At 40.2% G+C, this 27806-nt stretch overlaps 1 protein-coding gene across 2 annotated transcripts in view; it reads left to right on the top strand.

The window, feature by feature from the left end:
- The window catches only part of TOPBP1 (DNA topoisomerase II binding protein 1), a 62329-nt gene extending 46619 nt beyond the window's left edge, over positions 1 to 15710 (top strand). For both annotated transcript variants that reach the window (XM_047099663.1, XM_047099664.1), the window contains 5 exons: positions 2759 to 2922; positions 3676 to 3813; positions 5392 to 5481; positions 5651 to 5812; positions 14982 to 15710. In XM_047099663.1, coding sequence (XP_046955619.1) covers positions 2759 to 2922; positions 3676 to 3813; positions 5392 to 5481; positions 5651 to 5812; positions 14982 to 15122 — 695 coding nt within the window. In that variant the 3' untranslated portion in view covers positions 15123 to 15710. The remainder of the gene's footprint in view (positions 1 to 2758; positions 2923 to 3675; positions 3814 to 5391; positions 5482 to 5650; positions 5813 to 14981) is intronic.
- The last annotated feature ends 12096 nt before the right edge of the window (positions 15711 to 27806 follow it).

The raw sequence follows: 27806 nt of genomic DNA, 5'->3' as shown, positions 1-27806 counted from the left end.
AATCCTATATTCAACACATAATCAATATAAAATACCAATGATATTTTCCTTACTAAGTTCTTGAAATCTGAGGTATATTTTACACTTCTAGCACCTCTCAATTTGGACCGGCTGTGCTTCAAGTGTTTGATAACCACATGTGGCTGGTGCCTACTCTGTTGGACAAAGCAGCTGTACAGGGTTAGGGAAAGTATAGGAAGAGAACTTAATCTGACAGCTTGGTATTGAGAAAACATTAAGATATAATGGTTGTTTTAGGGGCACCTGGGTGGCTCAGTTGGTTAGGCATCCACCCTTAGCTCAGGTCATGATACCGTGGTTAGGGAGTTTGAGCCCTGTGTCGGGCTCTGCTGACAGCTCAGAGCCTGGAGCCTGCTTCAGATTCTGTGTCTCCCTCTCTCTCCACCCCTCCCCCACTCCTGCTCTTTCTCTCTTCTCTCAAAAATAAACATTAAAAAAAAACTTTTAAAAGAAGAAATGGTTGTTTTAGTAATGGCCCTGAGTTATCAAGAAAGTATTAACGTTTTTTATTTATTTTTTGGGACAGAGAGAGACAGAGCATGAACGGGGGAGGGGCAGAGAGAGAGGGAGACACAGAATCAGAAACAGGCTCCAGGCTCTGAGCCATCAGCCCAGAGCCTGACGCGGGGCTCGAACTCACGGACCGCGAGATCGTGACCTGGCTGAAGTCGGACGCTTAACCGACTGCGCCACCCAGGCGCCCCTCAAGAAAGTATTAAATGTTATTTAGTGCTGTCCTTTTGAGAATGTGGAAAACCATGATTTTTTTAAGGTTTCTGTCAAATACTGGGGCACTTGGGTGGCTCAGTCAGTTGAGTGTCTGACTTTGGCTCAGGTCAGGATCTCACCATTTGTGAATTTAAGCTCCACATCAGGCTTGCAGCTGTCAGCTAAGAGCCCACTTCGGATCGTCTGTCCCCATCTCTCTGCCCCTCCCCCCCACTTTGAAAAATAAACATTAAAAATTTTTTTAAAAATTTCTGTCAAATACAGTCATACAGTTGCAAAGCTGTATTTCTTGGAAACTGGACTCGTGCGGAACAGTTTCTCGGTTACTTGCTAAATCAGAGTTGTAAGTCACAATTGTTAAGCTTTACGTAGAGGTCCCAAAATGAAAGAAACTGTTTCAGGTGTCCATCTCCTGTATTTTGTTCCATCTCTGTAAACTGTGGACAAGAGTAGTATCAACTAGCAGAGCATTTTCTAGAAGAGGACAGAGAAAAGAGGCAGATGAGGACAGACTGTGCTGGAATTGAGTCTGAATAGAAAGTTTTTGATACTAGAATGCAGAGAGACCATATTATAAATGAAGCGTGGCCAGCTGATACACATGAGTCAGTATATTGTGTTGTCTGGGTTACAGCATGAATTTGTTATATAGGATTAGATCCTGTTACAATGTGGAATTTTCACCTTACTGTTCTTTTGTCACTCTGATAGTGGGTGAGTTACTGTGTATCTGTGTCATCATGGGTAGATTGCAGATAACAATAGTCACCTACCTTCATAGAGTTGTGGGAATTAAAGGAGTTCATAATCTGGAGCACTCTGAATAGTCCCTGGCATATAATAAGTGCTCAAACAGTATTGCTGCCATTATTAGACTCCTCTGTAAAGCATGAGTAGAATTTGAATGTTTTGTTGAATTCTCACGAAGTCCTTAAAACAACTCTGCCTAACCAGTAATCTCACTTCTGAAGTATAAATCAAAAGCCATGCTTTACATATGCTTACGCCACCTTCTTTCCTCTAAGTCAGGCTTCATACATTTGTATGAGAAAGAGGGTCAGCCCCCACCTGCTGCTTCATCTCTGTTTACCTATTGTGTGTGTTTTCCTCCCAAGCTTCTATGTTGTTGGGCTACTGACCTTATTTCCACTCACAGAAAATTTTCTTCTGCTTTTAGTCTGTAGAAGCCCCTTTTTGACTTCTGTCTCCCTGGTTATGCATATTCAGTGCTTGAAAACTGCAAAAGTGGTTGAGACTTGAGATACCAGCAGTAGTATATGGCCTCTGTTTATATTGTTTCTTTTTATATCTTAATTGTAACCAAGTGTGGACAAACTGGAAAGTTTGAACAAGGAAATGTATTGAGATAGCAAAGAACTTTTGTTAATTATATTATATCTGATAATGGCATTGTGGCTGTATAAGAAAATTACCACGTACTTTAAATTTTTTTTAATGTTTATTTTTGAGAGCAAGCGAGCACGTGAGTGGGTGTAGGGGAGGGGCAGAGGGGGAGACACAGAATCCAAAGCAGACTCCAGGCTCTAAGCTGTCTGCACAGAGTCCAATGTGGGGCTCGAACCCACGAACCGTGAGATGATGACCTGAGCCAAGGTCTGACGCTTACTGAGCCACCCAGGCACCCCTGAAAATTGCCATGTACTTTAGAAATGCATACTGACTGGACAGGGATAGAGTAACACAGTGTCTGGAATTTACTTTAAAATAGTTAAGCCGGAAAGGAGGTAGACTGAAGTGGCATAGCAGGATTTTGATAATTTTAGAAGCCAGGTGGCCAGTGTGTGAGTGTTCATTTTACTGTTTGGCTTTCATATTTTAAAGTTTCATAAAAAATATTACTTTATAAAAATGTATGTGAAATGAAATAATTTTCAGTCAAGGTTTTTTTTTATTTGGTGTATTTTGTAAATTCTGTGCAGAGTTGACATGTTTTTTTCCTAGGAAAAGTTAAGAATTCCAATAAAGTATCCATTTTTCTCTACTTTAGGTGGACTAGTAATAGAGAAGCAGTGCTTTGATCCCAGTTGTACACACATTGTTGTGGGACATCCACTTCGAAACGAGAAGTATTTAGCTTCATTGGCAGCTGGGAAGTGGGTGCTTCATCGCTCCTACCTGGAAGCATCCCGGGCTGCTGGGCACTTCGTGCCGGTGTGTATTCAAATTAACATGAAGAATCATTTTTCTTTAAAAGTAAATTTCTTAACAATTGATTCCAGTACTTCCACTGACCATTCATATAATTGAAATAACTAAATGTGACAAATTAGATTATACCAATTTTATAAGGCCCACAGTAACAAAACAAAAAAATGTATAGAGATCACAAACCCAGACTCTTAGTGATATCAATTTTAATTTGGAAGTGGGCCTTTTTTTTTTCTTATTGGAACAACATTAGAAAATTTCAAGATTATCTCGTTATAAGCTTTTATCTTTACTGCCAGTCCATTAAATACTAAGTTGTGTGAGATATTTTGGTTCCTAACTAACCATCACAGTAATACCTACCATGTAGTTTTTTGAAGTTTTCAATCAACCTCCCTTAGGGATCTGATTTCTGTAGACAGGTAATCAAGCTGTTAATACATGTGTCCACTGAGAACATGTCCTTCTGTGAGGTTCATCTTACACTAGATGAAACCAAATAATCTATGTTTATCAATTACTAAGGTATAGTTATCTGTGTTTCTTAGAAACGTATGCAGTATTTTTCTGATTTCTAATTAAAATCCCGGTATATGAATCGAAATTCATGTACATTTCCTTCTCTCTGTTCAAAAACTGATGCTTATTTTGTGCTCTATAACAATTGAGTGTATAGCTTTTAACTCTTACTAGATCATGGACCCCTTAAGGACATACTATAGGACAACTCCAAAGTGTGTTGTACTGATTGTCTAGGAAGAAGACTACGAATGGGGAAGTAGTTCCATACTTGACGTTTTGACTGGAATCACTGTACAGCAACGAAGACTAGCACTTGCAGCAATGAGATGGAGAAAAAAAATCCAGCAAAGACAAGAATCGGGCATTGTTGAGGTATTAACATATATATAGTTATGTAGGTTATTTGAATGGCATTCAGGAATTGTAGATTGAATTCAGGAAGCCTGTATACACACTCTGGGTGGGGCGGAAGAATACATCTTTATTTCTACTAACATCTAATTGAAAGCATTTCCTTTCATTATAGAAGTCTGGGTAACAAATCCCAACGCTATTAACAGTACCAGTGATTTTACCCCAACAAAAATCAAGATATTTTTGCTTTGCATTATATTGCAAGTATCTTAAAGTACTGTTTGTGTTCATCATTGTTTTTTAAGTTAATGTTTATTTTTGACAGGGGGAGAGAGAGACAGCATGTAAGTGGGGGAGGGGCAGAGGGAGACACAGAATCCAAAGCAGACTCCAGGCTCTGAGCTGTCAGCACAGAGCCCGACATGGGGCTCGAACCCACAAACTGTGAGATTGTGACCTGAGCCAAAGTTGGATGCTTAACTGACTAAACTACCCAGGTGCCCCATCATCATTTTTTTTAATTGAAATGTAGTTGATGCACAGTGTTACATTAGTTTCAGGTATGCAACATAGTGATTTGACAACTATACATTATGCTATGCTCACCAAGTATAGCTACCATCTGTCTTTACTGCTCTAAAATTTTAGTAGTTATTCAGCCATCACTAGGTCTTTTGTGCAGAAGCACATCTGTTATGTTATAAATTTGTAAATATTTGGATAATTTTTTAAAAGATGTGGGGTTTTTTTGTAATCCTTTATATTAAAAATATTTTAGGGGCGCCTGTGTGTCTCACTCGGTGAATCATCCGACTCTTGATTTCTGTTCAGGTCATGATCTCAGTTTTTGAGATAGAGTCCTATGTCAGGTTCTGCACTTACAGCACAGAACCTGCTTGGGATATATTCCCTCCCTCTCTCTCAAAACATTTTTTAAAAATCTTTAAAAAAACAAAACAAAACAAAACAATATTTTGAAACATTGTTCATGTGGCATGGAAGTTACATTTCAATAAAGATGTTACTTTAAAATCATTTAAAGAACAGGTCCATAGGTTTTACCCAACTGTCAAAGAGGTCCTGGCTTACAAAAAGGTTAGGAACCCAAGTTAGATAATCTTTTGTGTTGTATTCTGAGTTCTCTCCTTTATCCAAGCCCTATGTTAGCCGTAATTTCCCTTCTTTAGGGTAATTCCTTTGGCTTCTGTTGATTGTTATTCCCTAGCTAAATATTTTGTATTTCCAATTTGCAAACATTTTCAAGAGAAATATAATGGAAGCTTCTTTAAAGAAGCTGTGCATGAAATTCTACCCTGGATTAATTATAAGAAAAAAGACTAAACAAAAGTCAGTTTGCTTTGTTTTCATGTTAGCTAATCAGTAAAGCATTTTCCTTCATCCTCAAGTATTTATTGATGGCCTACTGTGTGCCCAACACCCTGGCTGTGTGTTTCAAAGTGTTCTGACCAAAGACAATTACCACTTGTGGCAGAAGTAAAGGTTATTTGTTGACATAAAACTAAATTTACAGATAAAATAATGTATTTGTATTTTATTTCGCAAATAATTTCAACACTGGTATTTTTTCATTTGTAGGGGGCATTTAGTGGGTGGAAGGTCATCTTACATCTTGACCAGTCCCGAGAAGCAGGATTCAAACGCCTTCTTCAGTCAGGAGGAGCGAAGGTTTGTATTGAGTCAACTTACTAAATTTTTTACACAAGTTATTTTCTAACCATGATTGCTGTGATCAGGTGATTTTCTGTACTTTATGAGATGGTAATCCTCAAGCACAAATTATACAGTTGAACTACTTTGGGACAATGATAGATTATAATGCTTATTTCTTCTTTAGGTGCTACCTGGTCATTCTGTACCTTTATTTAAAGAGGCCACACATCTCTTCTCTGACTTCAGTAAACTGAAACAAGATGACTCAGGAGTTAACATAGCAGAGGCTGCTGCCCAGAATGTGTACTGCCTGAAAACAGATTACATTGCTGATTATCTGACGCAGGTTTGTACGAGTTTGTCCTTGCCCTCCTCATACCCAGAGACAGGCTTATATGCATAGGGAGGTGACTGCACAACAAAACCCTTGTTAGCTTATGTATTAATAGAATATTCATCTCCTGTTGTTCTCCTCTATGCAGTTCCTGTTTCATTCTGTTTTTTATAATAACACATATGTAAACACTGAACTTGGAGTTAAATGAGGCAGGTATAAAAATCTAGGTACCTCTAAAAGCTTTAAAACTGCTTTTCAATTAAGGTAAGCCAAAACTCAGCCTGCTGTGTAGGTTTTGCTGTTTGTGTTTGGGAGTTGGCTCAGGATTTATAGAAAGAATGGCTAAAACACGTTTATGTTTTTTTACGTTTTTTTTCTTACATTTTTTTTTAAAAAGCCTTTATCATAAAGCAGTGAGGTATACTGAAGAGGAATTAGTAAGGCAATACTAACTCCTAGAAACACCTAAATAACTTTTTAAAAATCTCGAGCTTTTGCTTTCCCTGCCTCTCTTGGGGCTGTGTTGGGAGTTGGGTACTAGATGTCTGGAAGAATGCAGTGGGGGAGTAGTAGGGTGCTCTGTATTTCTGTGTCTCAGCTCACCACTGCCTACCTAGCTCTCAGAAGTAGCTCAAAACAGAACACTTGCGTGGAGCAAAGCAGCAGAATAGGGAGGGGAGAGTGTTGACTTCATGTTCAAGCTCATGGTCGAGATAAGCTAGGTACAAGTACAACTCAGATAGGCTCACCGCAGTGTTCTGACCTCAGGTTAAAAGCTAGGTGCATTGGGGGGAATGAATGAATTAAAAAAATAAAGGTGGGTGCAGTAGCCACAGGGATCTTGGTGATGATAGCTTTTAGCTTGTCTTTAGCCACGTCGCTCCAATCTGGACGGTCACCCTCTACTTCTGTGCGCTGCTGTCCTCCCAGGACCTCCATTCACTATCCTTTCTCTTTGTCAGATCTCCTGTTTCTGAATCCCATGTCATCCTGATCTCTCCTTTTGTTGAGGGTCATCTTATAGTAATTACTTGAGAAAGCACAAGAGAGATAAACAGAGATTTTCTATGTGTGAAAGTTCTTTCTTCTGTGCTCCACTTGACTGATAGATAAGTTCCAACCCAGCCTTTGACGCCCATCCAAACTGTTTTCTCCTTGGACTTTTGATTGCTTGTCTCCTTGCTCCTAGTATTGCTGTTGGGTAGTTAAAGCCTTCCTGATTCATAATCTATGTAACTAATCTAGGAGGAAGCTCTTTTTATCCCTAGTTTTCTAAAATTTCAAAATGATAGGTTATCATATGGGTCTGTTTATATAATGCCATACATGATAAGCCTCTTCTGGTCTGGTAACTTGTATCTTTCAGTTCTGGGAAATCTTGAATTATTTCAGTGATGATTTTCATTTTCCCTCTCCATTTTCTGTTCATTCCTTCTGGTACTTCTGCTACTTACATATTGGATTTTCTTATTTCGCAAGTATTTTTAATCTTCACTTTTTGAGAGGTTCCCTCAGTTCATTCTTCTCCTTTTGTTAGCTCTTCACTTGGATATCATGTTTTTAATAAGCAAGACCTTTTTTTAGTTTTTTTGAATTTACATTTTAGTATTTTAATAACATCTTTTTTTTGCTTCATAGATGTGATACCTTCTACTAGATGTCAGGATTTACTGGTTTATTTTTCAAACTTCTCTTATTTCTGCATATTCTCCGCATCCACTAAGCTGCATTCACCTCTTTGGGTCTTTATCTTCCATGTTAGAGGAATTTATCAGACATTTGGTAATTCTTGGCTTTCTGTTCATGGTTAAGAGTAGAGGATTAAAAGCTGATTGGAAGTACCGAGTGCACAAGTCTTGGCAGCTTTGATCTGAATGCAGTAGTCTGGGTGGTCTAGTTATTGGGGACTCTCTTCTAGGTTCATACTTTCATGTACTTCTTGAATTGTTTCAGTTGATTCAAAAAGGAGTCTTCCTGTGGATAGAGTGTATTATGCTAAGTGAAATAAGTCAGTCAAATAGCCTGTGATTTCACTCATATGTGGAATTTAAGATACAAACCAGATGAACATAAGGGAAGGGAAGCAAAAATAAGATAAAAACAGGTAGACAAACCATAAAAGATTCTTAAATACAGAAAACAAACAGGGTTGATGGAGGGAAGGGGGTGGGGGGATGGGCTAGATGGGTGATGCATACTAAGGAGGGCACTTGTTATGATGAGCACTGGGTGTTATATGTAAATTATACACATGAAACCAGTTTACCGTACGTGTTAAGTAGAATTTAAATAAACAATTGACATGAAGAAAAACAACGAGGAGTCTTGCTATCTGCCTCAAGGAGGAGTCTAGCCACCTTTTGTTTTACCTGAGATGCAATTGACATAACATTAATTTCAGATGTCCAACGTAACAATTGCGTGTGTTAATATATATATACAAAATGATCACCATAAGTCTAGTTAATATCCATCACCACACATTGACAAGTTTTCTTTCTTGTGAGAACTCCCAAGATTGAGTCTCTTAGCAACTTTCAAATATACCATACAATATTAACTGTGGTCACCATATTGTACATTATATCCTCAGGACTTACTTATTTTATAACTGGAAGTTTGTATGTCTTGGTCACCCTTACCCATTTCCCTAAGCCCTCCAGCCCTGCATCTGGCAGCCTCTCTTTGGTTCTGTGTGTCTATCACATTTGGGGGATTTGTGGGTTTTGTTTTTTGTTTTAGATTCCACTTACAAGTGAGATCATCTGGTATTCTTTTATCTGACTTATTTCACTTAGCATTAAGGCCATCAAGGTCCATCCATTTTGCTGCAGTTGGCAGGGTTCCTGGGCTGAAATATTTTTTATGGCTGATTAATCCATTATTGTGTGTATATTAGGTTTTTATTCATCTGTCTGCAGGTACTCAGGTTGTTTTCATATCTTGGCTATTGAAAATAATGCTGTAGGGGCGCCTGGGTGGCTCAGTCAGTTGAGCGTACGACTTCAGCTCAGGTCATGATCTCACGGTTCGTGAGTTCGAGCCCCGCATCGGGCTCTGTGCTGACAGCTCAGAGCGTGGAGCCTGCTTCCAATTCTGTGTCTCCTTTCCTCTCCCCCTCACACTCTGTCTCTTTCTCTCAAAAATAAACGTTAAAAAAATTTTTTTACAGAAAATAATACTGTAATGAACATAGGGGTGCAGAAATCTTTTCAAATTGTTTTCATTTTGGATAAATACGTACAAGTCAAATTGCTGAGTCCTAGGTAGTTCTATTTTTCATTTTTTTAAATTGAAATATACAGTGTTGTATTAGTTTCAGGTGTACAATATAATGATTCAATAATTCTGTACATGGTTCAGTGCTTATCAAGAGAAGTATACTCTTAAGGTAGTTCAAGTTTTAATTTTTTGAGGAAAAAAATAATGGCTGCACCAATTTATACCCCACTAAGAGTACAAAGAGTTCTCTCTTCTCCATATCCTCACCAACACTTTTTAATTCTAATGTGTTTGGTAATATTTTGTTATGGTTTTGATTTGCATTTCTTTGATGATAAGTGACGTTGAACACGTTTTCACGTACCTGTTGACCTTCTATATGTCTTTGGGAAAATGTTCAGATCTTCACATTTTTAATCAGATTGTTTTGGATATTAACCCCTATCAGATACATGATTTGCAAATAATTTTCTCCCTTTGTTAAGTTGCCTTTCTTTTTGTTGATGGTTTCCTTTGCTGTGCAGAAGCTTTTTAGTCTGATGTCATCCCACTTATTAATTTTTGCTTGTGTTGCTTTTGCTTTTGGTGTGAAGTCCAAAAAATTTTTACCAAGAGAAATGTCAAAGGAACTCACTCATTACAGGGGCACCTGAGTGGCTCAGTCAGTGAAGCGTCCAGCTTCCTCTCAGGTCATGATCTCGTAGTTCGTGGGTTTGAGCTCCACGTTTGGCTCTGTGCTGACAGCTCAGATCCTGAAGCCTGCTTTGGATTCTTTGTCTCCCTGTCTTTGCCCCTCTCCTGCTCATGACCTCTCTTTCTCTCTCAAAAATAAACATTAAAAAATAATTTTTTTTAAGGAGCTCCTTACAGATTTCTTTTAGTTTTATGGTTTTATGTTTTGGGTCTTTCATCCAAATCTTTAATCCATCTTGAGTTTATTTTTGAGTATGATGTAAGATCACGGTCCCATTTCATTCTTTTACATGTGGCTGTCTAGTTTTTCCAACACCATTTATTGAAGAAACTATCCTCTTCCCATTAGATATTCTTGGCTCTTTTGTAATTGACCACAAATCCCTGGGTTTAATTCTGAGTTTTCTATTCTGTTCTATTGATCTCTTTGGATGCCAGTACCATACTGTTTTGATTGCCATAGCATTGTAATATAGTTTAAAATCAGGGAGCATGATGCCTCCAGCTTTGTTCTTTCTCAAGATTGTTTTGGCTATTTGGAGTCTTTGTGAGCCATACAGATTTTAGGTTTGTCCGATCTCTGGTAAAAATATGCCATTGGAATTTTGATAGGGATTGCATTGAATATGTAGATTTCTTTGGGTAGTGTGGACATTTTAACAATGTTAATTCTTCCAGTTCTTGAGCACAGATATCTATTCATTTGTCATCTTTTTTTTTTTTTTTTTAATTTTTTTTTTTTTTTCAACGTTTATTTATTTTTGGGACAGAGAGAGACAGAGCATGAACGGGGCAGAGAGAGAGGGAGACACAGAATCGGAAACAGGCTCCAGGCTCTGAGCCATCAGCCCAGAGCCCGACGCGGGGCTCGAACTCACGGACCGCGAGATCGTGACCTGGCTGAAGTCGGACGCTTAACCGACTGCGCCACCCAGGCGCCCCTCATTTGTCATCTTTTAAACAGGGTATCTTTGGGTCTTGCTTGTTAATTCTTTAGTGTAGTTATTGATATGACTGGGTTTATGGTTTTTTGCAATTTGTTTTCATTTTCTCTCCTTTGTTCTTGTGTTCTTCCTTTCTTGCCTTTTTTTTTTTTGCTTGGCGGCAGGGTGTGTTCTGCTCGACAGATTACAATATACTTCCTTAACCTTTCATAGTCTAGGTAGAATCATGTGCCACTTCACACAGAAGGCAGAAAACTTGGAATCATACGGGTTCCTTTGCTTCCCCTGTCCTTTAAATTCGGGTACAGTAAACTGTAGCTCACAGGCCAGATCCTATCCCCTGCCTTTTTTATAAAGTTCTACTGGAACACAGCTGCATTCACACATTTGCATATTCTCTGTTCTTCTTTTGCACTCCAACAGCCGGCTTGAGTAGTTGCAACAGACCATCTGTCCTACACAGCCTAAAATATTTAATGTCTAGTTCTTTAATGTAAAGCAGGGGCCAGCAAACTTTCTGGTATCAGTTTTCCTTCAGCCTGAAAAATTTTGGTTTGTAGTATAAGTCTGATGGGACCAATTCTAGTGGTTTTTTTTTTTTTTTTTCTGTTTTTGAAAGTGTCTATTTTACCTTTATTCTTGAAGGATCTTTTTGTAGGATATAGGATTTGGGGTTGATATTTTTTTTCTTCTTCTTCTGCTACTTTATTTTTTTTTCAACGTTTTTTTATTTTATTTTTGGGACAGAGAGAGAGCATGAACGAGGGAGGGGCAGAGAGAGAGGGAGACACAGAATCAGAAACAGGCTCCAGGCTCTGAGCCATCAGCCCAGAGCCTGACGCGGCGCTCGAACTCACGGACCGCGAGATCGTGACCTGGCTGATGTCGGACGCTTAACCGACTGCGCCACCCAGGCGCCCCTTCTTCTGCTACTTTAAAGATTCCACTTTCTTGCGGCCTCCATGGTTTCTGATAAGAAGTCAGTGGTAATTTGAATTCTTCTGTATGCAATGCAGTATGTCATTTTTTTTTTCCTGACTGTTCACAATTTTCATCTTTGGTTTTCACCATCTATGATATTTCCAGATGGTGTTTCTTTATATTAATCGTGCTTGGTTTCTGTGGAGCTGTGTCAGTCTGGAACTTTCACCAGATTTGAGAAATTTTGGCCATTATTTCTGCTCCATTAGGAATTTAGTCACTCATACCTTTTGATATAGTTCCACAGGTCCCTAAAGCTGTGTTTAGTTTATTTGCAGTCATTTTTCTGTGTTTTTCTGATTGACTAATAATACCTCTTTATCTGCCTACAACTTTACTGATTTTTTTCTGTTATTTTCATTCTGCTCTTAAGCCTATTCCAGGAGATTTTTTTTTTTCAATACTAAATTTTGTTTTATTTAAATAGGCTTCACCCCCAGCACAGAGCCTAAGGCAGGGCTTGAACTCACAACCCTGAGATCAAGAGATGGAACACATAACCAACTGGGCCACTCAGGCACCGTGATACTAATTTTTTTTGTATCTGGAATCTCTGTGGCTTCTAGTTCTGCTTTTTCATTTCACTCAAGTATAATAGCTGCTTTGGTATCACTGTTTATCCAACATCTGGGTCATGACAAGATGTTCAATTTATTTTGAGTTAATTGTAGATTTAAAAATGCAGTTATAAGAAATAATGCAGTGTCCCCCAGTAGATAAGGTCTTGCAAAAATGTAGTAAAATTTTACGGCTAGGGCATTGACATGATGCAGTCTATGTGTATTCCAATACCCCCCACTTCTCCTTATGTGTCTGCCACCACAGTCAAGATACAGAACACTCTGTCACTAGAGCCATCCTTCATTTTGGCTTTTCTTACTCACACCCACCTCCTTCCCTTCATTCTCTTCTCTGAGCTGTCTTACTTCTGGCAACCACTAATCCATTGTCAGTTTCTGTAATTGTGTCATTTAAAATCTTAAATGGAATCAGTATAGTATCTAATCTTTGGCTTTTTTTTTAATCAGGTTGTTACTTGTATCAATTTTATCTTTATTGCTGAATAGTTCAGATGTACTACAGGTTTAACCATTAACCTATTGAAGGACATCTGGGTTATTTCTAGTTTGGGGCTGTTATGAATAAAGCTGCTCTGGGGCACCTGGTGGCTCAGACACTTGAGCAACCAACTCTTGATTTCAGCTCAGGTCATGATCTCCCAGTCATGGGATTGAGCCCTGCTTTGGGCTCTGCACTGAGTGTGGAGCTTGCTTGGGATTCTCTCTCTCCACCCCCTCTCTACCCCTCCCCACCTCCCACGTGTACTCTCAAAACATTTAAAAAAAAAAAAAAAAACTGCCATGAACATTTGTGAGAAAAGATTTCATTACACTGGGATAAATTATTGAGAGTGTGTTTTCAGAGTGATCATATTTTAAATTCCTACCAGTGTTGTTTTTCTGTATCCTTATCAGCATCTGTCTCTTATTTTAGCCATTCAGTTGATGTGTAGGTAATCTCTCACTGTGGCTTTAATGTGCATTTATATAATGGCTCATCTGAGTGACTGTGATATGCTTTTGTCCTCTTCATAAAGGTCCTATGAGGTGTGAGGTTCATGTAGGTATGAAATTTAGGTAAAAAATGGTCTTAGAATGTCCAGTTGCTCCACCATCAAAACCATCCTCCATTTAGTTGCTTTGAACCTTTGCCAGAATTCACTTGGGCATGTCGTGGGGGCTATTTCTGGGTTTTCCATCCTACTCGTCTAGGTGTCTTTACCTCTGCAATAGCGTCCTATTATACATGTAGTAAGCTCTGATGTGAAGCAGTCCTCTTTACTCTTCTTATTCAAGACAGTCTCAGCTGTTCTAGGGCCTGCACCTTTCTGTGTAAGTTTTTAAATAAGCTTATTTACATGCCTACGAAAACATTTTGCTACCATTTTGTTGTTTGTTTGTTTTTTTTAATTTTTTTTTTTTCAACGTTTATTTATTTTTGGGACAGAGAGAGAGCATGAACGGGGGAGGGGCAGAGAGAGAGGGAGACACAGAATCGGAAACAGGCTCCAGGCTCTGAGCCATCAGCCCAGAGCCCGATGCGGGGCTCGAACTCCTGGCTGAAGTCGGACGCTCAACTGACTGCGCCACCCAGGCGCCCCATTTTGCTACCATTTTGATAGGAATCACATTAAGACTATGAGTGAATTGACATCTTTACTATATTAAGCCTTTTGGTCCATGAACACAGCATGTCTACTTAGGTCGTCTTTGATTTCTTTCATCAGCATTTTGTAAGTTTCAGTATATGTTTTAGGTTTTATATCTATTTCTTTTTTGGGCTTTTGGATTCTAGTTTTTTCTTGAGAATGGGTCATGTTCTTCAGATGTGGAGTAATTTTGGATATATCTGGACATTATAAGTTGTAGAAACTCTAGATTCTGTTGTGTTCCTCAGGAGAATGCCATTCTGTTTGCTTCGCAGGCACCTTCTGCAATACATGGGGGCTTAAATCTTTAGCCTTACGTTGAGCCACCTCTGTACATCCATGGGGAGAAGTGAAAGATTTGGGCAGAGTTCACAACAGACTTTGGGACTTCCCCTGCTCCTTCCTGAGATTTCCCACCTCATTTTCCAGTGGCTGTGGTTTCAGACCGTTAATGCTGCATGTTTTCTGTTGAGGTTTAGCCAGACCACATGACACAGACTGGGGCTTCTCCTCAGACCAAAAACAAACAAATGACAAAAAGAGAAACTCACCCTAGTATTTGCCTGATCTCGTTTCCTCTCCTGTGTCTTGTGTTAGGTGCTTTTAATATATTTGGGTCACAAGTTGTCATCCAGGGGAAGAGTCCAATCAAAAGATTCATTTTCATGTTATCCAGTCTGCCATCTTGCTAGAAAACCAAGTTTTATCACACTTGTAATGGGGAGGAAAGGTCCTTTTCAGTCAGGATATGGTTATAAGAGAATTGCAAAGGTTGTTGAGGCAGGTAGAGTAGAGTATATGAATTTTGGCTTTGCCACCTGCTAGTTCTATAATATTATTTAACCTTTATCTTATCTGTAAAATAAGTAAAAAAGATTTTCAAAAACTGACACTAAGTATAAGGTGTCACTTCTTAACCCTACTTTACAAATGAAACCGTTATCAAGATCCAAACTATGAATTTTTCTGATAAAAGGTGAGATTTTTGTCACACACAGTCTGTTCCCTAAATGTGACAAGGGCCAGGTAGCACCTTAAAAGACAAAATTATTTTGGTTAAAGAATTACCTAATAACACTTTGAAATCTGAAAAAAAAATGAACAATGTTTTTTTTCCCCGCTTTTATAGGAATCCCCTCCTCAAGTAGAAAACTACTGTCTATCAGAAACTATTTCATTTCTTCAGAATAAGGAACCTGGGCCTGGATCATCACAGAAGAGGAAAGCTCCTACAGAGAAAAACAAACTCAAACGACCTAGAGTAAACTAATCGTGTTTACTCTTTAGTGACCAAACCTGATCTTTTTAAATTACAAAACCTGAATGCTACGGTCATGGATTTGCATGGTGATTTAAAGACAAGTGTCTGAAGAATTCAGGTTCAGCGTATAATAATGACCTTGCTTGAAATTAGTTTTTAACACCTGAAATTTTAATCACTGCAACATTAACTGTCTTACTTGAAATAACAACAAAATACAAATCCTCCTCTAGCTTGTCATTAAACCACATTGAAGTGTGTAAGGGACTTTTTATTTATTTTCTTGTAAATAGCTGAGGCTGTAGTTTAGTGGAAGTTTTAGCAAGGTGATGGATTTTACCTTAAAATGCCTGCATTAATTCATAACAAGGAAGTTATCAATTGGGATTTATTCACGTTTCCCCTGATTCTCCTCACTACTTTCCTGCTTTTTAACAGGAGCCTGAGCACAAGGTTTAATGAGGAACCAAGGCTTTAAACTAAAATGTGTGAGTGTATATATGTGTACATGCATGTTTGTACAAATCTCCATGATATTTGCCAAGTTTGGGTGCTAAAACTTGGAAAATAAAGAATAAAAAAGAAAACCAAAGAAAACTTATCTGGGCAACTAGTTTGAGTTTAAGTAATCTCTACACCCAACATGGGACTCAGACTCATGACCCTAAGATCACATCACACACTCTACCTACCTACTGTGCTGGCCAGGTGCCCCCCATTCAATTAAGTTTTTAAATGCAAAGCATTTCTCTTGTTGAAACAATAAATGATGTGTAAAAATTAGCTTAAGCAAATTGCTCTATTTCTCATTTATTTAGAATACTGTATTAACTGGGTTAAAAAAAACCCTTTTGTTGGAACTATAAAATTGCATTAGCCTTTATTAATCTAATCTGAACCCCAAGTACTACATGTGTTACCACAGTCCTCTACAGGTAAAGCTACCTCATTTTGTTGAAGGGACAAACCAGAATTAGAACCATGGTTTTTATGTAAATGGTGCCATTCCTAATGATTTTCTGAAAGGCAAACTCAAATGGTGATGGGTCCAAGTTCTTAACCTGGAACAAAACCTCTCAAGTTTTTATCAGATCTTCCTCTGAATGGAGGGAAATAATGGGTTATCGCAGCCCTCACAATTGGCCCTTCAAAGTTTTCAGCTTTGAGCTAATTCACGGCTTAGGACAAAAATTCCTACACAAATAGCCTTCGCATGTAAACTTCACCCTCCCCACATAGAAACCACACTGGCCTGTTTTTTATCAGCCATTTTGTGTGATCTGAGTTTTCACTGGCAGCAAAAGATCCTATTTCTCTCTATCCCACATAAAATTATATAATGTACCATATTCTTTTCTGCCAAGATTATGAACAGTTTCTCCAGTCAGTTCTGAAAACACATAGTTTATAAAGAGTCCAGATGTTAACGCCTCCCGATTCTCCAGAATCTGTAGATCAACAAGTTTGGCTTTGGCTTTGCTCCATAGGCCTTCTTACATGCAAATAATGCCAAATAGGAAACTCTCTCATTTAAGAAGAAAAACAAAAGCTTTCCTTATTCTTAGTTTCTCCAAAGAATTGCAATCGCATTTTAATGTGACACTTAAATTAGCATTTCGTATTCCTCCATGCATTCTCTTGTACATCTGCCTGGTGTCCAGCATTCATTAATCCAGCAAATATTCCTTAGACTGTAAGTAGTACGTGGGATTCAGGAGCAAACCACCTAGAAAGCATGCCTGCTCACAGAGATTAAAGAGGCAGGATCTGTATTACAGACTGTGTGAAACAATTCAAATTCAGAAGTTGAAGCCTAACCCCCCAAAGTGACTGCTTGGAGATAGGGCTTTTAAGGAGGTAATTAGGTTAGACAAGATCTTAATGTTTATTTTTGAGAGAGCATGAGCAGGGGAGGGGCAGAGAGATGGGAGACAGAGGATCTGAAGCGGGCTGTGCACTGTCAATGCAAAGCCCAACGTGGGGCTCGAACTCATGATGAACTGTGAGATCATGACCTGAGTCGAAGTCACTCAACCGACTGAGCCACCCAGGCGCCCCTAGAGTGCAAAGATTCTTAACCTGGGGGCCATAATGGCTGGAATGGACACAGGAACAATTTGGTATATGTACACTTTTAGGGCAGAGCTCCTAGTTTTAGAACTCATATCTATAATTTCCCACTCCAAATAGACAAACCACTGTTGTAATTAATCTAAACCTGTTTCACAGGTACACCTCTCACCCAGAGGTGCTTTAATACACATTGCTCTATATCAGGGGTTGCCAAACTTTTCTATAGAAGTCCAGATAGTAAACATTTTAAGCTTTGTGGGCTGGATCTTTGTGACATTTTCTCCCCAACCTTTTAAAACCATAAAAAATCACAGCTACACAAAAATAGGCAGTGGGCCACAGAACACTGACTCCCACTCTATAATCCTAAAAATACTTTTAATCTAGATCTGTCAACAAAGCAAAGCACGCAGCTCTTTGTTTTTCTGCAATCTCAGCATAAACCTCGCTTCTGGTTCGCAACCCAGTCAGGAGGGACCTCACGACCCCTAGCAAACTCCCCGACTGAAGGGCTTGAATCCCACATCTGGCACTCCCAACTTTTAAGAGCCACATCTGAGAGACGAGACCCCAGAACGACTAGCTTTGAAAGCCAAAGGGACTTGTATCCAGGAGACCCACAAGGCTGCAGCAATCTGAGAAACAGCTCTTAAAGGGCTGGTGCAGACTCCAGGGCCCAGAGCAGAGGCAGCTGACCAGAAAGTGCCCGTTTTGTACAAGAGGCCTAGTTGCTTATCTTAAAGCTCCAGCCTGAGGGACAGTCACCCAATTTAAAACGCATAGGCCCTACTGAAATACTCTCCAAAGTCTGATACCTGGCAGGCGCCATCTTGCCCTCTCCCTCTGCACCCCCCCCACTGTCCTCCCCCCCAACCCCCACCCCCACACACACTGGGAAAGGAGCTCATGCACCCATGTGGTGCTCTGCTTTTATGTCTGGTGCCCCAGTTTTTTGCAGCAGCTGCCACCCAGGGGACACCTCTTGATCACCCGGCACAAGCAGCTTCCATTTGGGGGTTCCATGGGACTATTAACAAATGCAGCAACAGTTCTTAACTGGCTACCGCCTCCCAGGGCACAGTGCGGAGCCAGCCACCTAAACGTAGCCCCAGACTTTGTGCGAAGGAGGCCATGTTGCTTATCTTAACCTTCAGCCTGAAGGGCAGGCTTCTGATGTCACACATCTAGAGGCCTGAGGGCACGGTTTCTGCCCCCTCCTCTGGCCTCACTCCGGGTCACTGGCATTTCCCAGGGAGGAGCTGGTGCACATATCTGGTGCCCAGGTTTGGGTGGCTTCTGTCTAGAGAACACCCCTGGTCACCTGGCTCTGGTGGCCAGCAGGGCCTAAGTTCACAGGTCCCGTATTTTAACAAATGCAGAAAGAGTGCTTCACTGGCTGCCTCCTGGGGCACAGCCTGGGGACAGCCACTGAAACACCCGGCAGTCTTTCTGTGAGAGCTCTGTCAGCTTAGCTTTATGGCTGTGGCCTGAGGGGCTGGCTTCTAATTAAAACATGTATCTAAGGGCCAGTACAATCCTCTCCAGAGACCTGCGAGCGATGCTATCTTCAAATTCCCTCTGCCTTGCTCCAGGTCACCAGTATCTCCTAAAAAGGAGCTTGTGCACACATTTGGTGCCCCACTTTTTGCAACTACTGCCTAGGAGACACCCCTTGACCACCTGGGTCTGGTGGCCAGCAGGTCTTATGTTCATGGGTCCCACGGGGCCTTGATAGTCCAAGAAACAGTTCATAAGTGGCTACCACCGCCAGGGTCCAGCAGACTGAAACAGAGAGCCTGGAGGTGTGTGAGAGGCTGATTAGCCTCATAGCTGTGGTCTGAGAGGCTGGCTTCTAATTGAATACACATCTGGAGGCCAGGAAGGGGGTCCAGTGGGCACCATATTCTCATTCTCCCTCTGTCCCACCCAGGTCACTGGTGCCTTTGGGAAAGGAATGTGGTGCCCCAACACCATCTGGTACCCCAGCATTTATACCACCCAAAAGGTTCCTTGATAGCCTGGCTCTGGTGGCTGGTGGGGCTTCTGTTCAAGGTTCAATGGGACAGTAGCAAATAAAGAAACATTTCTTAACTGGCAATCACCCCAGGGCTCAGTGCAGAGGGGGCAGACAGAAATGCTCATTTCCCACTCTTCCCTGAAAAAGGTGTATTTGCATACTTTAAAAGCTTCTGTGTGAGGGTCTGGCTTCCAACCAGCCTGAATCTGGGTACTGACTGAGATCCTCCCCTTTGGGACATGGGCAGGTCTTGGCATACTTTCAACTACCAGGAATCAGTAACAGTAAAGTAAGCTGCTTGTACAATCACAAAGGTTGATGAGACACTCAAGAGCTAGGGCAGGGTTGAACAGTAAGGATGGTCTCCTACACTAGCCCACTCCTTCAAAATTGAAAGGGGTGGCTCTGTCCTCTAATACACAGAAACCAACATAGAGGAAAAGAAAGAATAAAAACCTCAGAATAAGGGGCACCTGGGTGGCTCGGTCCATTAAGCATATGACTCTTGACTTCGGCTCAGGTTGTGATCTCGCGGTTCGGGAGTTCGAGCCCTACATCCAGCTCCGCAGTGAGTGTGGAGCCTGCTTGGGACTCTCTCTCACTGCCCCTCCCACTTCCCTCTCTCTCTCAAAATAAAAAAATAAAAACTTAAAAAAATAAACACCTCAAAATAAGACCATAGTGAAATGGAGGTAAGTGATTTACCTTATAAAGACTTCAAGATAATGGTCAGAAAGATGCTCACCAAGCTCAAAATAATGAATGAACAAAGTGAAAATTTCAACAGAGAGGAAATATAACAAAGTACCAAACAGAAGTCACAGAGCTGAAGAATACAATAGCTGAACTAAAGGAAGCTAGATAGGGGCACCTGGGTGGTTCAGTTGGACTGAAGCGTCTGACTTCGGCTCAGGTCATGATCTCACCATTCGTGAGTTTGAGCCCTGCGTCGAGCTCAGCTCAGAGCCTGGAGCCTGCTTCAGATTCTGTGCCTTCCTCTTTCTCTTGGCCCCTCACCCACTCATGCTTTCTCTCTCTCTCTTTTTCTTGCTCTCTTTTTCTGTTTCTCTCTCTCAAAAATAAGCATTAAAAACACACACACACACACGAAAACAAAAGGAGGCTAGATGAAGCAAAAGAAAGGATCAGTGAACTCAAAGACAGGGCTGTGGAAATCAATCAGAACAGCAAAAAGAAAAAAGATGAAAACAAGTGAATATAGCTTAAGGGACTTACAGGACATCATCAAGAAAATCACTATATGCATTACAGGGCTCTCAGAAGGAGAGGAGAGGAGGGCAGAAAATGTATGAAGAAACAATGGCCAAAAACTTCTCTAATCTGGGGGAGGAAATAGGCATCTAGACCAAGGAAGCCCATAGAGTTCCAAATAAAAAGGAATCCAAAGAGACCCCCACCAAGACATGTTATAATTAAAGTGTCAAAAGTTAGAGACAACAAGGGGGAGCTTAAAAAGATGGCAGAGTAAGAGGATCCTGAACTCATTTCCTCCCACAGACACATCAAGCCTGCAGCTAAATATAGTGCAGCTCACTCTGTAAATGACATGAAGATTGGCAGAACAGCTCTTCCACAGCTGAAGTCATAAAGAGAAAGCCATATTGAGAAGGAAGAAGGCCAGAGATGTGGTTAGGAACTAAACTCCCAGTGTGGTGAACCACAGGTAGGGAACCACACACACAAGGGTTATCACAGTACAAAGATCCTCCCTGAGGAATGAGGGGATCAAGCCCCACATCCAACACACCCTGCCCTGGGAAGACAAGCCCCCATAATTTCTGGCTTTTAAAATCAGCAGGGATTAATTCTGGGAGACCCAGAGGGATACAGAAAACAGAGACTCCACTCTTAAAGGGCAAACACACTATCACTCACTCCAAGACCCATCACAGAGGCAGCAGTCTCAAAAGCACCTGGGTTTCATGTGTAAGAAATTGATGGTCTGTAGGGCATGTGTCAGAGGGGCAAGAATCTGTAAGAACTTTCTCCAGGATAGAAGTGCTGGCACACATCATTTTTCTTGCCCTCCTTCAACCTAACTGCCCCAATGCTGATGAGAGCCAGTATGGACACTCTCCACGTAATGGTTAGCATCACTCACCCCACCCCAGCATTTCCCTTCAGACCCACACCACCCACCCCAGCAGGTGCTCCTCCAAAGGAGGTCCTGCCCAGCCACACCCAACTGACAGCCTTGGATGGGACCAGCATCCTCCCCAAGTGACTACTGCCCTGACATGTTGGACAGCCCTTGCCGGAACCAGCAGGGATGGGGAGGCAGCCTTGCCCACCGGCACGTCAGCAAGAATTGCGGCAAGGACTCTCAGTGAGCTGTTCTGGGGACTAACCTCACCCAACAGGACGGCAGCTGCAGCAGGGCCTCTCAGCCAACTGTGCTGGAGGCCAGCCCTACCCACCAGCACGTCTGCACCAGTTGCAGTCAAGTCACAACAGGAGGATACACACAATCCACACGTGGGAAGACCTGGAGGGCCTGGTTCTAGCCTGGTTCTATGTAAGGGCATTACCTTCAAACCCAGGACTGTAACTGGCCTACCTAATACACAGAAACAAACACAAAGCATCAAAGTGAAGAGACAGAGGAACGTTCCATGTTCCAAATTAAAAGACAAAACCTCAAAAGGGAAGAAAACAAAACCACGATAACCAATCCACTGGTAAAGATTTTTCAAAAGTAATGGTCATAAAATGCTTGCTTATCAGACTTGCGAGAAGAGTAAGAGTAGATGAACTCAGAACTTCAACAAAGAAATAAAAAAATGTAAAAAGAACCAATCAGAGCTGAAAACAGTAAGTAAAATGAAAAATACACTAGAGGGAGTCAACAATAGATTAAAGGATGCAGCATCATGAATCAGTGATCTGGAAGACAGGGTAGTAGAAAGCAATCAAATTAAACAGCAAAAAGAAAAATGTTTTAAAAATGAGGATAGGTAAGCGTCTGACTTCGGCTCAGGTCACGATCTCGCGGTTTGTGAGTTCGAGCCCCGCGTCAGGCTCTTCTGTGCTGACGGCTCAGAACCTGGAACCCAGTTCAGATTCTGTGTCTCCCTCTCTCTCTTCCCCTCCCCTGCTCACGCTCTGTCTCTGTCTTTCTCAAAAATAAAAATACACATTAAAACAAAACAATAAAAGTAAGTATAGGTTATGGGGCACTTGAGTGGCCCACTTGGTTCTGTGTCTGACTTTTGATCTCAGCTCAGGTCTCAGTCTCAGGATCATGAGTTCAAGCCCTATGTTGTACTCCATGCTGGGCATGGAGTCTACTTAAAAAGCATACAAATAAGATTTTTAAAAAATGAGGATGGGGTGCCTGGGTGGCTCAGTCGGTTAAGCTTCTGACTTCAGCTTAGGTCATGATCTCGCTGTCCGTGAGTTTGAGCCCTGCATCGAGCTTTGTGCTGACAGCTCAGAGCCTGGAGTCTGCTTCGGATTGTGTCTCCCTCTCACTCTTCCCCTCCCCTGCTCACCCTCTGTCTCTCAGAAATGAATCAATGTTAATAATTTTTTTAAAGAAAAAAATAAATAAATGAAGATAGGTTAAGGGACCTCTGTGACAACATAAAATATACTAACATTCTATTACAGGGGTCCCAGAAGTAGAAAAGAGAAAGGGGGGAAGAAAATGTATTTGAAGAAATAACATATAAAAACTTCCCAAATCTCGGGAGGGAAACACAGATCCCCTTTCAGGAAGCCTAGAGCTTCCCCCAACAAATGCAACCCAAGGAGGTCCATACCAAGACACATAGCAATTAAAACGGTAAAAAATGGTGACAATGAAAAAATTTTAAAGGTTGCAAGAGAAAAGAAGACAGTTATGTACTAAGGAAACCCTATAAAGATATCAGCTAATACTTCAGCAGAAATTTTGCAGGACAGAAGGGAGTGTCATGATGTATTCTAAGTGCTGAAGGAGAAAAATCTGCAGCCAAAAATACTCTATCCAGTAAGGCTATCATTTAAGGCCATCATTCATGGCTATCATTCAATAGAAGGAAGGATCGTTTCCCAGATAAGCAAAAACTGAAGTAATTCATAATCACTAAATGAACCCTATAAGAAATGTTAAGGGGAACTCTGAGTGGAAAGCAAAAATCATAAGAGTAAGAATAGGAAGCACAAAAGCAAAAAATTAAGTATATCTATAAAAATCAGTTGAGAGGAACACAATGTAAAATATGATACCAAATATTGAAACATGGAGGAGAGTATAGAATGAGTTCAAAATGAAGTGACCATCAGTGTAATGTACTGCTATATGCAGATATTATATATAAACCAAATGGTAACCACAAATCAAAAAACAGTAATAGATATGCAAAAAATAAAGAACAAAGAATCCAAGTATATCACTAAAGAAAACCAGCAAATCATGAAAGAGAAAAAAAGAAGAAAGGATCAGAGAAAAGCTACAAAACCCACAAAAGTAACAAAATGAGAACAAATACATATCTACCAATAATTAGTTTTGGGGCACCTGGATGGCTCATTTGGTTAAGTGTCCATCTTTTGATTTCAGCTCAGGTCATGATCTCACAGTTCATGAGATCAATCCCTGCATCGGGCACTGCACTGGCAGCATAAAGCCTGCTTGGGATTCTCTCTCTCCCTCTCTGTCCTTCCCCCTTCTCACATGCACACACGCCCTCTCTCAAAATGAACAAACATTAAAAAAAAAACGAAAAACAAAAAATTATTAGTTTGAATGTAAATGGACCAAATGCTCCAAGCCAAAGACACAGAGTGACAGAGTGGATGAAAAAACCAAGATCCGTCTATATGCTGCCTAGAAGAGACTCATTTCAGACCTAAAGGCACCTGCGGATTGAAAGTGAGGGTATGCAGAAATATTTATCATGCAAATGGGCGTCAAAAGAAAACTAAGTAGTGGAGCACCTGGCTGACTCAGTCAGTGGAGCATGCAACTTTCAGTCTCAGGGTTATTATGTGTTTAAACCCTATGTTGGATGTAGTGATTACTTAAAAATAAAATAGAAAGAAAGAGAAAGGAAGGAAGGAGAGGAAGGAAAGAAAAGAAAGGAAAGAAAAGGAAGAAAGGAAAGAAAGGAAAGAAAGGGAGAAGGGAAGGGAAGAAAGAAAGATATAAATAAAGTAATAATGAAGGGGATACTCCAACAAGAAGATATAGCCATTGTAAATGTTTATGTCAACATGGAAGTGCCCAAATACATAATACAGTTAATAACAAACATAAAGGAACTAATTGATAGTAAAACAAAGAAACTGATAGTAAAACAATAATAGTAGGGGACCTTAACACACCACTTACATTAATGGACAGATCATCCTAACAGAGTATCACTAAGGAAACAGTGGCTTTGAATGACACACTGGACCAGATGGATTCAACAGATATATTCAGAACATTCCATCCAAAACAGTAGAATACATCTTCTTTTCAAGTGAACATGGAACATTCTCCAAAATAGATCACATATCAGGCCACAAAACAAGCATCCACAAATTCAAAACAATCAAAGTTGTACCATGTATCTTTTGTGACCACAATGCCACGAAGCTAGAAATCAACCACAAGAAAAAAGTCTGGAAAGACCACAAATACATGGAGGTTAAAAAACATGTTACTAAGCAATGAATGAGTCAAACAAGAAATCAAAGAAAAAATAGAAAACTACATGGAAACAAATGAAAATGAAAACAGTCCAAAACCTTTGAGATGCAGCAAAAGCTGTTCTAAGAGGGAAGTTTATAGCAATACAGACTTACCTCAAGAAACAAGAAAAATCTCAAATAAACCACCTAACATTACACCTAAAGCCAGAAAAAGAACAAACAAAACCAGTGGAAGGAAGGAAATAATAAAGATTAGAACAGAAAGAAAGGATATAGAAACTATGAAAACAATAGAACAGATCAATGAAGCCAGGAGCTGGTTCTCTGAAAAGATCAACAAAATTGATAAACCTTTTTAACCGGATCTGTGAAAAAGAGAGAGGGGTGCCTGGGTGGCTTAGTCAGTTGAACGTCTGACTCTTGATTTCAGCTCAGGCCATGATGCCTGGGTCATGGGATTGAGCCCCACATCGGGCTCTGCACTGAGCATGGAACCTGCTTAAGATTCATTCATTCTCTCTCTGCTCCCCCTGCCCCCTGCCTCAGCTTGCACTCTCTCTCTCTCAAAGAAAAAAAGAGAGACAGGCAGACAGACAGAGACAAAGGACTAAAAAAAAAAAAAAAAATCACAAATGAAAGAGGTGAAACAACCAATACCACAGAAGTACAATTTTAAGAGATTATGAAAAACTATATGCCAAAACATTTGACAATCTAGAAGAAATAGATAAATTCCTAAAAAATTTAACCTACCAAAACTGAAACAGGAAGAAATAGAAAATTTGAACAAACCAATTACCAGCAAGAGGATTCAATCAGTAATCAAAAAATTCCCAAATAAAGTCTAGGATCAGATGACTTTACAGGTGAATTCTACCAAACATTTTAAAGAGATAATACCTATTCTTCTCAAACCATTCCAAACAATAAAAAGGAAGGAAACCGGGGCGCCTGGGTGGCGCAGTCGGTTAAGCGTCCGACTTCAGCCAGGTCACGATCTCGCGGTCCGTGAGTTCGAGCCCCGCATCAGGCTCTGGGCTGATGGCTCAGAGCCTGGAGCCTGTTTCCGATTCTGTGTCTCCCTCTCTCTCTGCCCCTCCCCCGTTCATGCTCTGTCTCTCTCTGTCCCAAAAATAAAAAAAAAAATAAATAAAAAAATAAATAAATAAAAAAAAAAAAAAAAAAAAAAAGGAAGGAAACCATCTGAATTCATAATATGATGCCATCATTACCCTGATACCAAAACCAGAAAAAGACACCACTAAAAAAGAGAACTACAGGCCAATATCTCTGATGAACACAGATGTAAAAATCTTCAACAAAATAATAGCAAACCAAATCCAACAATACGTTTAAAAAATCATCCAAGTGGGATTTATTCCTGGGATGCAAGTGTGGTTCAATATTTGCAAATCAATCAACATGATACAACACCTTAATAGGAGAAAGGATGAAAACCATATGATCATTTCAATAGACACAGAAAAAACCATTTGACAAAGTACATCATCCATTCATGATAAAAAATCTTCAAGATAATGAAGGCTTTATATGAAAAATCCACAGCAAACATTACATTTAATGGGGAAAAACTGAGAGCTTTTCCCCTAAGGTCAGGAACAAGACTAGGATGTCCACTCTCACCACTTTTATTCAACATAGTACTGAAAGTCCTACCCACAGTAATCAGACAACAAAAAACAAAGAAAAAGCATCCAAAGTGGTAAGGAAGAAGTGAAACTTTCACTATTTGCAGATGACATGATAGTTTATCTAGAAAACCCTAAAGACTTCATAAAAAACCTACTAAAACTCCTGAATGAATTTAGTACAGTTGCAGGATACAAAATCAATGAGCAGAAATCTGTTGCATTTCTATACACTAACAATGTCGCACCAGAAAGAGAAATTAACAATCCCATTTACAAATACACCAAAAATAATAAGATACCTAGGATAAACCTAATCAAAGAGGTGAAAGATCTGTATTCTGAAAACTATAAAACATTGATGAAAGAAACTGAAGACAACACAGAGAAATGGAAAGACAGGGGTGGCTCAGTCAGTGAAGCAGCTGACTCTTGATTTCAGCTCAGATCATGATCTCATGGTTTGTGAGATCAAGCCCTGCATCAACCTCTGTGCTAACAGCATGGAGCTTGCTTGGATTCTCTCTCTCCTTCTCTCTCTGCTCTTTCCCCACTCACGCTTGCTTGCTCTCTCTCAAAATAAATAAAATAAACTTTAAAAAAAAAGGAAATGTAAATTCATTCCATGTTCACGGATTGGAAGAACAAATATTGTTAAAATGTCTATGCTACTCAAAGCAATCTATATATTTAATGCAATCCCTATCAAAACACCAACAGCATTTTTTACAGAACTAGAACAAGCATTCCTAGAATTTATATGGAACCACAAAAGACCCCAAAGAGCCAAAGCAATTTTGAAAAGCAAAGCAAGGCTGGAATAGAACTATCCTTGGGGTGGCTGGGTGGCTCAGTCAGAGTCATCTGTCTCTGACTCAGATGATGATCTTGTAGTTCATGAGTTGGAGCCCCGCGTTGGGCTCTGTGCTGAAAGCTCTGAGCCTGGAGCCTGCTTCAGATTCTGTGTCTTCCCTCTTTCTGTACCTCCCCTGCTTGCTCTGTCTGTCTCTCTCAAAAATAAATGAACATTAAGAAAAAAATCTTGTAATCCAGTAATTGTACTACTGGGTATTTACCCCCAGAATACAAAAAACACTAATTCAAAGGGATACACGCACCCCTACGTTTATGGCAGCATTATTTACCATCGCCAAATTATGGAACCAGTTCATCAGTAGATGAATGGATAAAGAAAATATGGTATATATACACAACAGAACAGTATTCAGCCATAATAAATAACACCTTGCCATTTGCAACAACATGGATAGAGCTAGAAAGTATAAATGGTAAATTAAATAAGTCAGAGAAATA

Source organism: Lynx rufus, unplaced genomic scaffold (genome assembly GCF_022079265.1).
Source record: "Lynx rufus isolate CCGP_SWC_20201006 ecotype Redwood Valley unplaced genomic scaffold, mLynRuf1.p SCAF_5, whole genome shotgun sequence".
Classification (NCBI taxonomy): domain Eukaryota; kingdom Metazoa; phylum Chordata; class Mammalia; order Carnivora; family Felidae; genus Lynx; species Lynx rufus.
The sequence above is the reverse complement of the archived record's forward strand: the minus strand, read 5'-3'. Positions and strand labels throughout refer to the sequence as shown.